The sequence below is a fragment of the Delphinapterus leucas genome, chromosome 19, assembly GCF_059928025.1.
Source record: "Delphinapterus leucas isolate spDelLeu-1000000601 "Yukka" chromosome 19, BTC_Dleu_Yukka2, whole genome shotgun sequence".
NCBI classification, from domain to species: Eukaryota; Metazoa; Chordata; class Mammalia; order Artiodactyla; family Monodontidae; genus Delphinapterus; species Delphinapterus leucas.
This window is the reverse complement of record NC_143147.1, coordinates 55,506,072-55,519,647: the sequence shown is the minus strand read 5'-3', so window position 1 is coordinate 55,519,647 and position 13,576 is coordinate 55,506,072. Positions and strand designations below refer to the sequence as shown.

The 13,576-nt window shown below is 39.1% G+C and overlaps 1 protein-coding gene across 1 annotated transcript in view; it reads right to left on the bottom strand.

Moving 5' to 3' along the window:
- Window positions 1-13,576, bottom strand: part of TANC2 (tetratricopeptide repeat, ankyrin repeat and coiled-coil containing 2) — a 349,573-nt gene that overhangs the window by 64,364 nt on the left and 271,633 nt on the right. The window contains exons 13-14 of the mRNA XM_022589090.3: window positions 9,360-9,526; window positions 5,322-5,929 (exon numbers count right to left, since the gene is read on the bottom strand). Of these exons, the coding sequence (XP_022444798.1) occupies window positions 5,322-5,929; window positions 9,360-9,526 (775 nt within the window). The remainder of the gene's footprint in view (window positions 1-5,321; window positions 5,930-9,359; window positions 9,527-13,576) is intronic.

Below are 13,576 nucleotides of genomic sequence, written 5' to 3'. Positions count from 1 at the left end.
GATACATATTAGATTTCATGTAATATCTTCCTTGCATTATATTACAAAACCATGACCCTGGGTCACTAGAATAATAGATATTCCATTATTATTTTGAGTCTCAAATTTATTCTTGATGCCAATAGGGAGTTAGAAAATTGTTTAGATAATAAGGACAAAATATTTATTGCAAATTAGACAAATCCCCCCAATTATTATAGATTAGTGAAATCTCTCCATGAAAATCACATATCGAAATCATGACACCAGAAGACTGACTTCCCCTTAGTGGTAGAAAAGAATTAGAAGTGAAGCAGATCTGGACCCAGAACAGTGATTAGAGAGCTAATATTTCTAGGCAGGTAAGGTCATCTACTAAGGGACATGTACTAGCAAAAGGTGTTTGGTACACCTCTCCTCTCTCTGCATTAACTCTTCCAAACCTCCTAAAGGCTGACTTAGTTCCAGAAGCCTTTTTTTTTTCTTAGCATGATCTATCACTTTGCTGAATTCTTTCCTAATGCTTTTAGAAAGCAAAATCCATCTGCCAGTTCAAGGGGGTGTTGTGGGAGCCTGCAATGGCTGAGGAGCAGTAATCTCAAGTTCGTGCTTCAGTGAGGGTAAGGTTAAGCGTCGTTCTGCCTGGAGGCTCCTGTTTGGATTAAAAAAACAAACAGGGCTTTCCTGGTGGCACAGTGGTTGAGAGTCCGCCTGCCGATGCAGGGGCCACGGGTTCGTGCCCCGGTCCAGGAGGATCCCACATGCCGCGGAGCGGCTGGGCCCGTGAGCCGTGGCCGCTAAGCCTGCGCGTCTGGAGCCTGTGCTCCGCAATGGGAAAGGCCACAGCAGTGAGAGGCCCGCGTACCGCAAAAACAAAACAAAACAAAACAAAAACAAATAAAACCACCACAACCCTGCAACTCACCATTTTGTGGTCATTTCAGACTTACGTATTCTTTAAGAAGCCAGGCTGTACAAGTTCCTGACACAGAATTAGTTTTCCTTTATAGGGAGAATGGCCTCTTTTTTTTTTCCCTTTGACAAACTGCTTCTACTCTGACACTATGCTTTGTGACATGGATTTTGGAGCACCCAGTCTCCAATGTGTAATTTGCTAACATGGCCAAAATAATTAAGAAAAATCTTAAAGAACATTTATTGTAAGATATCAACTCTGGCCACAAGGAATTGAGTAAGTCCTCAACCGTCCTCACAGGTACAGTTAGGACTTGTGTAGCCTTTTCCCTTTTCCACCCACTATAAATCTGCTACTCTTAGTTTGAGGAAATCAGGCCAGCTCAAATTAGGCTTCCAAATCAAACCTCACTGGTTCTACAGCTTAAGACTCGTTAAAGTTTACAACAGGCTTCCTGCGTTTTATTCAAACAGTTAAAAATAAGGCAGCTGAGTCTTTGAATCTCTATGTCAAAATCTTACATGTATATACACATCAAAATGTTGATCTGAGAGCTGTTCTTAGGGAAGGGGAGGCTAATACCATGAAAACAGAGATAACAGAAAGAATCAGGAAAAAAAAGAGTGGGGATTCACTCAGGGCTAGCCTAAAGCTATGTAGAAATATTAGGCAGTAATTGGACAGCACCACAAGGCTGGTGGCCCCAACTGTCTACTCTACCAGCCTCACATTTCCACTATCAAAGTCATTAATAGGTTGGATTATAAAGGCTGGTGACTTCTCTTAAATGCCTTACTTAAAATACGCAAGTTGCATTTAATGTTTTCTACTTCCCTGTTATGAGCATAACAACAGAGATTAGTTTATTAGATTAGTGAGTTAATCTGATAGCTCATTGGCCGAGGGAATAACATATAAGAAAGATTAGTTTCAGAGTATGACAGAATATGACAGTGATGAATAGTGGGAAATAGAAGGCAGAATAAGGTGGTGAGGTCTAAGGCTTATGAGTGCTTCAAGGGGCAAACTTTTGTCTAGAATGTAAATCTAAAATCTTAGAAGTTTTGATGTAATAAAAGATTTTGCAGTGATACTTTGCTTACAGTTTGATAAACACCAACATGCATATATATACAAATACCAAGCCAAGAAAAGGTATCTATAACTCATTTCTTTCTGTGACAGACGTGTATGCAACCTTAGGTCACTCTTTCTGGGATGTCAATTGTCTGCCCTGATTCTGGGACAAAAGGAAGTCTGATACTTAAAATAAGGAAAACTCTATCTCAGCTGCTGCACTGACCTCCAGCTCTGCTTTTTCCTCTTTCTAGCGCCATCCTCAGATTCCTGACTCTCTTCACTTAGCAGAAGTACCTCCCTGGGTGGCCTATTTCTGATGAAGGTCAACTACTTTTTGGCTTCAGTAGAATATTCTCATCGGTGTCTAATTCCCTAATAAGGTCAATAAGTTCAGGGTGAAGACGTGAGTGTTGAAAGCCCAGGAAAACGGACTAGAAGAGATGTTCTGTAGCTTCTGAAAGTTCTCCTTACGCAGAGTTATGCATGTCAGGCACTGGCCTACATAATGTGACTTCAGAGGCACTGAGTTAGTCTTCCCTGGTCTACTGAACCACATTAGATGTTCTACAGAGAAGCTGGAGATGAAGTGGAGAACAGAGTGGGAAACAATGTACAGGAAATAGAGGCTGAAGCCATAATGGCAAACCCTGCCTGGAGAGAGTCCTGCTAATCAGACTCGCCTACAATGGAAAGCAATTACAGCCAGTTTCTTTGAAAGGCCAGCCTGGGCTTTGCCAGTGACATTAAATTCTTAGTGAATTTCCATCTCATTGACCCAGGGGGCCTCGAGCTCTGAGATCAATACCTTAGTAACAAAGCTGGTGCCAGACAGTGCTGGGAAGAAGGCTGAATTCCAACTGAGATGAAACGTGTAAGAAAGCTTTTTTGATAATGCCTGGTCCTGTTTACTCTCTGCCATTAAGTGATATATGATGATCCCTCAGCAGCCCTGAGTGTTATTCAATCACCAGGGAACAGACTACACAGCATTTGAAGTTAGAAGTGTTTGCTCTCCTTGTCCCAGTGCATCAGCCTCTTGCCAAAATGATTCTAGTTAATAAACAATGTTGAGAAGGTAAGCCTGTAGAGCCATGATATGGCTGCATAAATACCATCTTTTTCCCTTTGAAAGTCTGAGGGTTTTATCTGTTGTAAGGATACTGTTAATTCAGCGTTCGTCTGGCTCCCTTGGACCTCAGTTCTCAATCCTCTGAGACGTTCCAGGATAAGAGAGCAGATCAGCCAGCAAAGTTCCTCTGGAAACTGATTTCAGTGTTCATTAGGCAATTCTAGATTGGTCTCTTTTTTTTAACTATGTCGTTGCCAACTCTGTGTACCAACATCAGCAGCAGTACTAGTGGGATTTACAATAAAATCCTGTTGGGAATGGCATACAACTCATAGAAGAGACTCAGACCCAGGGTTTTTAAAAAAAATCTTGTGCCCCCAGATGCGGATAGCAGAATACTCCTGCTGCCTATCCAATTAGCCACAGGATTTAGTTAAGGTGCACCTGAAAGGTCTATTACTGCAAAGAGAGAGGAGGACAAGGAACATCCCCTGACCACCTTCTCCGTACTCTGTGCTAGTCTAGGCACTACACTACATGACCTCAATTCTCAACAGCTCTAGGAATTATTATTCCTTTTATGTAGATGAGAAAACTGTCTCAGAAACACTGTGTAATTTTCCAAAGGCCACAGTTCCTAGAAGAGGTAGGATTTATTAAGCAGGTCATCTGACTCTAACGTTTATGTTCTTTCCACTACAGCATGTTTCTTTAAAAAGTTTCCCTCTTAGGGAAGACAGCACAAAATCTACTGCCTGGCTTAATATCGTCATCAGAGTCTGGAACTGATTTTCTAATGAGTCGGCATGACGTAGGCCGAGCAGCATGCCCACAAGCACAGGTGTCTCTAACAGGACCTGGTGAAGAACATTCCTCGCGAGTAATAATAAAATCCCAGCACGGTCAGAGACGGTCAGCCTCTGATGACTCACAGCAGAAGGCACAGGCAAACCTGGCCTATCTTCTTTTTGAGCCACAATAAGCTCTGCGTTTGTCAGCTATGTTGTTGGTATCTTCTTTGTTTCCAGGAAATCAGGACTATACCTGCTTTTGAAAACATCAACTTTATTAAAGGAATAATTCTTTCAAAAAGGAGTGGGAAGGAGCAGAAAGCACACCTCACTAGGAAGCTAGAGATCTAGGTTCTATCCAAGAGAATGGGAAACAGTTTCATATCGAGTCTGGTTTGTTGAGCTGAGAAAGATTAAGCCAGGGTCAAGCTCATCAGGAGAGAGTGCTAGGGTAAATCAGTGACGTCTGCCACGGGTGCAGGATAGGGGAGCAGTGGTACACACAGCGCATTTGCATTCTTCTTTTAACTCCTCTTCCTTTCTCCCACCTGTTAACCTTATGGCTTTTCACAAGTGATTCAGCATTTTAAGGCCTTTATAGTAAAATAGGGATAACGACACTTTATTTATCTAAAGGTAAGAGTGGCTAAATCAGCTGATCTCCTCAAGTCTTTTTCAGCTATAAGGTGTAAGATTCCATTTTCCACTGTAAATCTTAGCATCAGCTGGGCTCTAATGGGGTCAGTCATTGGTGACTTTAACAATGGCATGGCTTTTAAAAGGGCACTCACAATTTTAAAACAATTCTGCTCTAAGTCAAAGAGGTGAACAATGTATCAATTCTTTCTGAAGAATACTGAGGAAGTCTGTTAAATGATTAAATTAATTACTGCCTGGGGACTGCCCTGGTGGCGCAGTGGTTAAGAATTCGCCTGCCAAAGCAGGGGACACGGGTTCAAGCCCTGGTCCGGGAAGATCCCACATGCTGCAGACCAACTAAGCCCGTGCGCCACAACTACTGAGCCTGTACTCTAGAGCCTGCAAGTCACAACTACTGAGCCCGTGCTCCGCAACAAGAGAAGCCACCGCAATGAGAAGCCTGCTCACCGCAACGAAGAGTAGCCCCTACTCGCCGCAACTAGAGAAAGCCCGCATGCAGCAACGAAGACCCAACGCAGCCAAAAATAAATTAATTAAAAAAAATTAATTATAGCCTGTGAACCCTAGTGGAATCAGAGAAAGTTGTTTAGAAAAATATAGGAATGTAAGGAGCATTCTAAACATCTATGCAGATTTTGAGTCTTAAGGAAATAATATTGTGAGAAAATAAAGTTCATTATAGCCTTGTCTTAAGAAGAAACAGAGATGATGCTTCCTTTATGTGAAATGTTCAATGAAGAACACTTCTACTGTTTCCAATACCCATGCTCCATGCAATAAATACAAAATAGGCTCACAAATTGCTTATTACAGATCTATGGCTTACCTGGGATCACAGAGAAATTTGGTTTTCTCTCCTTCTTCTCTCCAGATAAGCCATTCTCGAAAAGAAGGATGTACAAACATACGAGTCATGTCTCTGCGCTTGATTAGGAACATGGAGAGGTTCTCCATTCTCTGCTGAAAATCCTCCCATTCTAGCGTGCCTTCAATGCTGCCAGCATTGATGGCTTGGAAGATATGTTCATCAGTCAGTGGGTGGAGAGAGGCCACTGCCACATTCAGGAGAGGCATCACCCGGTCAAAGGAAGACTGGGTTGGGAACTTCATATTGCACTGGAGTAAGTAAACCTCAGAGAGCGAAACAGGAACTACTTTGTAGCTAGAGCTCTTTAACACTAGATAGCCTTTCTCTATGAGGTCAAATGTGAGTTTCAGGTATAGATAGGACCCTTGACTGAGTGTCTTGAGATGAGAACTGAGTTTGCCAAATGTAGTATTGTCCATTTTGCCATTAAGTGAAATGTTATTCTGGATCTCTGAGCTGCTGTGTATCCGGTGCAGGATGTAAGCCTGCAGGTCCTGGTCTATGGCTTCATTCTCTTCTAGTCGATCCAAAAAAATCCTATGGAAAGGCAGCAGCTTGGTAATTTCCTAAAACAGATGGAGAGAGAGAGAGAGAGAGAGAGAGAAAGACCTTCAGTTTCCCCTAACTCTTGTGATAAACTACGAGGTCCACAAATTTATTCTGAACTTCTGAGTGGTCAAAGAAAAGAGGGAAATACGATCGAGTATTAGTGTCCACAGATTAAGACATATTAGTTGCACAGGAGGGACACTTTTCCTAATATTGAGACTTAAAATAACTTTTATGGGTCTTCATAAAGGGCACTTTAGGAGTGATTTAATGGTCACTATCCTAAATAACACTCACTCCTAAAATAGAAAAGAGAATGCCACCTAACTTTTGTTGTAATTTTTCTCAGTGTAAACCATAGCCTAATGTCAAAGTACAACTCACTAAGATAAATGTAAAAGGACTTAAAGAATGTCATATAAAAATGTGACCTTCTATCCCACCTGATAAAATGACTTTATTTTAATGTAGGTTTTTTGGAGATGCCTTAGCCCAAAGGAACACTTCTAATAGTGGGAAGCTTGGTACCTTGGTGATCTGCTTGGAAATTACATTGGGGGAAGGTGACAGGGCTTTGTGGTGACTCTCATGATCTGGAATCCATCTTTTCTTATCTGCTTATAGACTTTGCTCCTGTAAGTATCTATTCCCTCTCCTGCATTAATTTCCTCTTCTCTTCTCTTTCTGTCTTGTCTCCACGCAGACATGTGACTCCATACTCCTCCCTCCAACTACTATATCTCTGTTCCCATGTTTAGCAAAACCTAACAGAAAAGTTTTCTCTACTTACTGTATTTCATTCCTCCCTTCCCATTCTCTCCTCCATTTGTTGCAATCAGGCTTCAATCCCATCACTTCACTGAAATGGTCCTTGTCAAGATGATCAGCAATCTTCATCTTGCCAAATCCAATAAGCAAGTTTCATTTCTCTTCCCCCTCAACCTCTCAGCAGTATCTGACACAGGTGAACACATCTTTCTTCTCGAGTCCCCTCCTGCAGCTTTTGCTTCCACAGCATGCTCCCCTCGTCTTCCTCTTAGCACACTGGCTACTCCTACCCAGCCTTTTTGGCTGGCTCCTCTCTCATTTCTCAGTCCACCCAGGGCTCACGTCTCCATTCTTTCCTCTTATCTGGCCACCCTCACTCCCTAGAATAGTTGGGTCCCATGGTTCTAAATATCATCTATACATGGATGATGTCTAATTTCATATTTCCAGCTTAGTCATTTCTTCTGAGCTCTCATCTTATACTCCGTCTACTCAACAATGACACCTGGATGTTTCATAGACAAACAATGTGTGATCAAATCAGAACTACTAAAATCTCCCCCCACCACAAAACCTCCACATGTCAATAAATGGTATTACCACTGACCCTACCACCAAACTACAGGAACTATCTATGATCCTTCTCTTTTCCTCAAACCAGCATCTACCCAGTCGCTCACCAAAACCCCACAATTCATCCTTGAAGCTTCTCTCTTGCTCATTCCCACATCCAGTCCTTTTGACTCTTCTTCAAAATATACTCCAAATATGACCACTTCAGAGGGTCTCCACTGTTCCTACTCTAGTCTAAGCCACCATCACCTTTCACCTGTACTTCTGCTTCCATTCTTGATCCCCTACATATTATTATCTACACAGCCAGCAGCCAAAGAAAGTAAATCAGATGTTATCACTTTACAAGGTTCCTTGGAGAGGCCTTTCCTATCTGCCCTATCTAAAATATCTGTCATCCTCATTTATCCCTTTACTCTGTTATGTTTGTCTTCATAGCACTAACACTACCTAAAATTTTAATATATGTTCATTTTTTACTTTATTATTTGTGTTCCTCACTAGAATACAAGCTTTATGAGGGCAGGGATATTGTCTGTCTTGTTCACCATCATATCCTCAGCTCTTAGAAAGAGCCTTTTATACTTGAAGTACATAAAAAATGTTTGTGGAAATAATGACTGATCAGTTATGAGGGTTCACTTTTAAAGACCTAGGAATTGTTTCATTGTCAGCTAAATAATTTTAAAAGGTTATTGGTTGAAGTGAATGAAGTATCTGGGAAGTTGTTGCAGGTCTTGATCTATGAAGACATTGACATTTGGACTTTGAGTGTATAGTACTTTTCCTGTTCTTTGGCACAGCTGAAAAATTAAAGTTACGTGGTCTACCAAGTCATACTTAAAACGTCTTTTGAGGATGCACACGGCATTATATAAAAATATAAACGAAGAAAAAAACCAAAACCAAACAAAAATTATATAAACCAAGATATCTCCTAAGTACGTACTTAGTAAAACTAGTCAGAGATTGTGTTCCTGGAAGTTTCTTTTATTCATCTTTCATCTTTAACAAGCTACTGACCAATAATGGCAGATTACATAATTTTTAGTTGTCAAGATGCATTTACGTTGATTCATTCACATTCCTCAAATTACTTTGAGATTTTAATAACAAACATCTGCAAGTTGGTGGTCAGGATCAGAAGTACAGTCTCTGATCAAAGAAGGCAGACTGACCTAAATTGGTCAATCTATAGGAAAAATACTAAATGCCTGGGAGAGGGGAAAAGGAGGGCACCGAGACTATTTTCTGTATATTAACAACTGTTTTAAGGGAGTTGCATCAAAATAGTGGGATGGGTGTATAATATGCAAAATTTTAATGTTCTTTAAAAGAGGCTATGGTTAGGGGAAAAAAGGTTGAGAAACCCTGTTTCAAACCAAGTGTGAATATGTAAAGAATGGAAAATACCAACTCGGCTATACTGTGAATGGTAGAGAAGGTGGAGTCATTTATCCTTAGCCCATATGTCTTTTACAGGCGCAGTTCCAACATTCCTATTCATTCTTCTAGGCCACAAACTGAGTGATCAGTGAGTGAGCAGGGATGGTAATTAAAAAAAACTGCAGTAAATTTAATATAAAGCCTTAATATTGCCAATATTTCTTAGAAAAAGAAATATATAGAAGAAAGTCCATCTTCATGCTATAGAAAGTTGAGAAACAGAGGGAAGAACTAGAAAATCTGACTCTACACTATATATTGAACTGGATTTTGCCTGGCATTAAATGATAAAAAACATAAAACAAAAGTCAAACAGTGAATTAGAGTGTTACAGCATCTATTTGCTTTGCTATACTCATGACAAAGTCTAGAAAAGTGGACTTTCTTTTCATGCTTTTTTGAGGGACACTTTATCAAAACTTACCCAGAGCAATGGAAATGGGAATTTGAGCTAAGAGAGTAGTATACAGAGAATGCTCTCTCTAGATTGTATCTCTTACTCTCAAAATATGCTCGTTGGGAATTACTCTTGCTAGCGCTCTAGGACATGGCAGAGATCTGGAAAAGCTCATCACTAAGGGTACAAGGACCTAGAACTTTTTCAGTTTAAGCACTCTCCAAGGGAAATAATTTATGGTCCAAAAGCAAACAAACACATACCTGTAAACTGGTCCTAACTGTTACAATTAGTTTCAGCCAGGAAGGAAATTTTCCAATCATTTTACTCAGAAATGATACAATTGTATCCCCATAATCCGGTTTGTGAAATTCTGCTTCATTTAATCCATCAATTAAGATGATGAAATCTTCATCTGGGATTTTTCTCTCTGAGATAGAAGAAACAAATTACTTAATAATTACAAGTGGATAAGTGACTTCTTTCTGGGTCTTTGATCACGTATCTCCTTGGAAGAAAAAATTAGAAAAGGTCTGTTGTGTGTTTAGTGAATGCTAAGGGTACGTAATTTATTATAAAGACGTGGAATAATTCATTTAGTGGGTTCACTTTGCTTTTCACCAGGTATGAATGTGTTTGTCACATAAATAATATATAAAGCATATGCATCATCATCATCATTTCCCCCATGTTATCAGTTGTGAGACAGCCTGAGCGATGCATTTATGAGAGTTTGCACATGTAAATTTATTTTTCTCTCATACCTGAAAAAGCTGGAAAGAATGTTTTTCTCCCCCTCAGCCCCCCGGAATCTGACAGCATTAAAGAGAACAGTATCACGTGTTCTTTGGGGAATTTCCAAAAAAAAAAAAAAAAAAAAGGTTTAATTTGGAGTCCACAGCAGTATATAAGACTATATGTGAATACGTAGTAGGAAGGAAGGGATGGAGGAACAGAGAAAAGGAATCCCAACCAACAGACAGATCTACACTAGGCAGGCTGGATTCCAAGATCTTACAGAACCAGCAGCTTCCTAGACTATACCTAAAGCAGCTTCAAGGAGACCAGACCCTTACGTGATCTTTCCAGGGGAGCAGGAGTCATGTAGGAAAGACAAATATCTTTTGTTTCCCTTTCCCGCCTGGAGTCTATACTATCTTAAACTGACAAAATCAGTTTATCGCTAGGGCTAGGCTGCAAAAGACTTCGTAAGATTTCAGGTTTCCACTCCCGTTAAATGCTTACTGATTCTTAAACAATATTGAACAATTAGAGATTAAAAAAAATCCCCTGGCTGAATGAATATTTCAGTATAAATGAATTGCAAACAACAAGTAAAAGTTCCTAGTTGGTAGGACCTTACAGGTTCTGAAGAGAGGAAAGCAGGGGAAGAGAGAAAGAAGTCACTGGATGCCTGAAACAGGAAATAGGTTATATCTGAGGAGGAAAAAGGAAGTGAAGCTGGGGACAGAAGGAAAACTCTGAGGAACTCTGTACCACGTTGGCTCTTTTAGCTTTTGAAAGAGTCAAGGCTAATCAAAACTCTACATATTTTTGTTTCACATTTGAAAATATGCAGATTTTTTGCATGATTAATAAATCTTTATATTTCCCCTCTAAAGTACAAGCTTTACATAAAGGAGTTAAATTTCAATAGCCTAAGTACTATAAATTAGTTCTCAAATTATAAAGAGTTTCAACTATTACTTTCATCTGGTGACTTTCGGAAGAGAAATGAACTATGGATTTCAGCTCTCTAACTGTTAACAATGATTATTAATGAAATGGCATTCTAGATGATGTAGGGCTAACAAAACACATTACTCCTTTAGGGAGTCCAAAGAATTCCGGAAGAGAGAGGAGTGGCTTGGAACTAATTGGGATTTACCCACACAAATGGGGGCTCTTAAGTTCTTGATTTTGAGGACCTTGGCTCCCTTTAGCATACTTGTGTCTTTAATTCCCATAGAGGAATTTTCTAATTGATTCTGCTTGGTGATATACTAGAGCTATCCTTTGTTACTGAGTAGAACCTTAAAGTATCGTGCAAATCGCTGACTCTAATTTTTTAAAGAAAAATATATAATTTGAAATCTAGCTCTTGAATCGAAATTGAAAGTGTTTTCAATTGAACTTTCCTGGAAAGAAAACTCCAGCTACCTTTAAAAAATTCTCTATTTTAAAAACTCCTGTGATAAAATTTATATATAATTAATACAATTAATTGTGAAGATCTTAACTGTACACTTTGGTGAGTTTTGACAAACATGTATACTCATGTAACTAACATCCTGATCAAAGTAGAGAACATCTCCATCATTCCAGAGAGTTCCCTGAGGTTCCTTCCCAGCTCTCAATAGGCAACCACTGTTCTGATTCATATCACCATAGACTATACTTGCTTCTTATGCTTGATATAATGTTTCTGAGATTCATTTATGTTGTTGAGGGTATTATTAGTTTCTTCCTTTTTACTACTAAGAAGAATACTGAGAATTTAATATTAAGATTTCATTTAATATCCATCGAATGAATATACAATTTGTTTATGTATTCTTTTGTTGAAGGACCTTCGGTTGTTTCCAGTTTTTAACTACTATGAATAAAGTCAATATAAACATTTTTGTATGAGTCTTTTTGTAGACATATGTTTTCATTTCTTTTGGGTAAATACATAGGGATAGAATTGCTTGGTCATAAGGCAGATTTATCTTTAACTTTATAAGGAACTGTCAAATAGTTTTCCAAAGTAGTTGTACCATTTTAAACTCCCACCAGCAACGTGTGAGGGTTCCAGCTGCTCACCGACATTTGATGTTCAACTTTAAAAATGTTAACCACTGTAGTGGGAGTAAAGTGGTGTCTCATTGTGATTTTAATTGGCATTTCCCTGACGACTAACGATGGCAAACACCTTTCTATGTGCTGGCAGCCTATTTGAATATCTTCTTTTGTGAAGCATCTAAATTTTTTGTCCATTTAAGAATTGGATTATTTATCTTTTCAGCAATGATTTATAGAAATTCTTTAGATACTATGGATACAAGTGCTTTGTCACACACGTACACAGAGTGAATTATTTTCTCCCCTTTTGTGATTTGCTTTTCCTTTTTCTTAGTGTATCTTATGTTGAGCAGACATTTAACATTTTGATGAAGTCCAATTTATTAATTTTTTCCTACATGGTTAATGATTTTTAGGACCTAAGAAATCTTTACCTACCCCAAGGTTGTGAAGATATTCTAAGTTTTTTCTATTAGCTTTAGAGATTTAGCTTTTATATTTTGGACCATGATCTATCTTGAATTTATTTTTGTGCACCTATGGTGTGAGGTAAGGATTAAGATTCATTTTTTCTCCATACATGTATCCAGTTGTTGTAGCATCATTTGATGACAAAAATTCTCTTTTCCAAATTATCTTGGCATCTTTGAGGAAGGTCAACTGACTCCATATGTGTGGATTTCCTTTCTGTTCCACTGATCTATTTATCTATCCTTGTGGGAATACCACCCTGTCAGTGGAGTGCTAGAGCCAGCTCAAGCTGGTTCATGGGAGCTGATTGCTAAATTTCTTATGGTCAAATCAGGCCCCCACCCCTGGACTGACTGTTAAACATTTACTAACATATTACTGCCCGTCATGATTTCTGTAGCTTTATATTAAATCTTGAAACCAGGTACTGTTGGTCTTCCAATTTTTTTCTTTTTTAAGATTGTTTTGGCTATTCACCGTACTTTGAATTTCTGAAAGTTGTCAATTAAAAAAAAAGTCCTGCTGGGATTTTGATTGGGATTATGTTGAATCTACAGACCAGTTTGGGGAAAAACTCCAATCTACAAACATGGCATATCTCTTCCATTTACTAAGTTCTTTAATTTCACTCTGCATGTTTTGTAGCTCTCACTGTGGAAGTCTTACACATCTTTTGTTAAATTTATTCTTAAGCATTTTGATTCTATAGAAAACGGTATTTGCTCCAGTTATCTACTGCTGCATCAAACAGCTAAGAGTGACTCAAGTGGCTGGGAAACGGAATCATCTGCAACAAAAACTCACATGTTTGGTGTCAGGGCCAGAATGACTTGATGACCAGAACAGTCAACTGGAACACTAACATATGGCTGCTCCATGTGGTTTGTACTTCCTCACAGCAGGGTAAACTCAAAGTAGTCAGTGTTTTGACATGGCAATGCATACCCCCAAAAGCAAGTGTTTCAGTGAACAAGATGGAAGCAGCATGACCATTTATGACCTAGCCTCAGATATCACATAGCATCATTTTGTAGTATTTTATTGGTTGAAGCAGCCACAAGTCTAAGATGCAAGGGAAGGAGACACAGACCCTAAATCTGGATGGGAGGAATGTCAAAGATCTTGCAGCCACGTTTTAAAACTGCCACACTACTTTTTACATTTCAGTTTTCAGTTGTTTGCTGCTAGTATATAAATACAACAGATACTGCATATTAACCATATA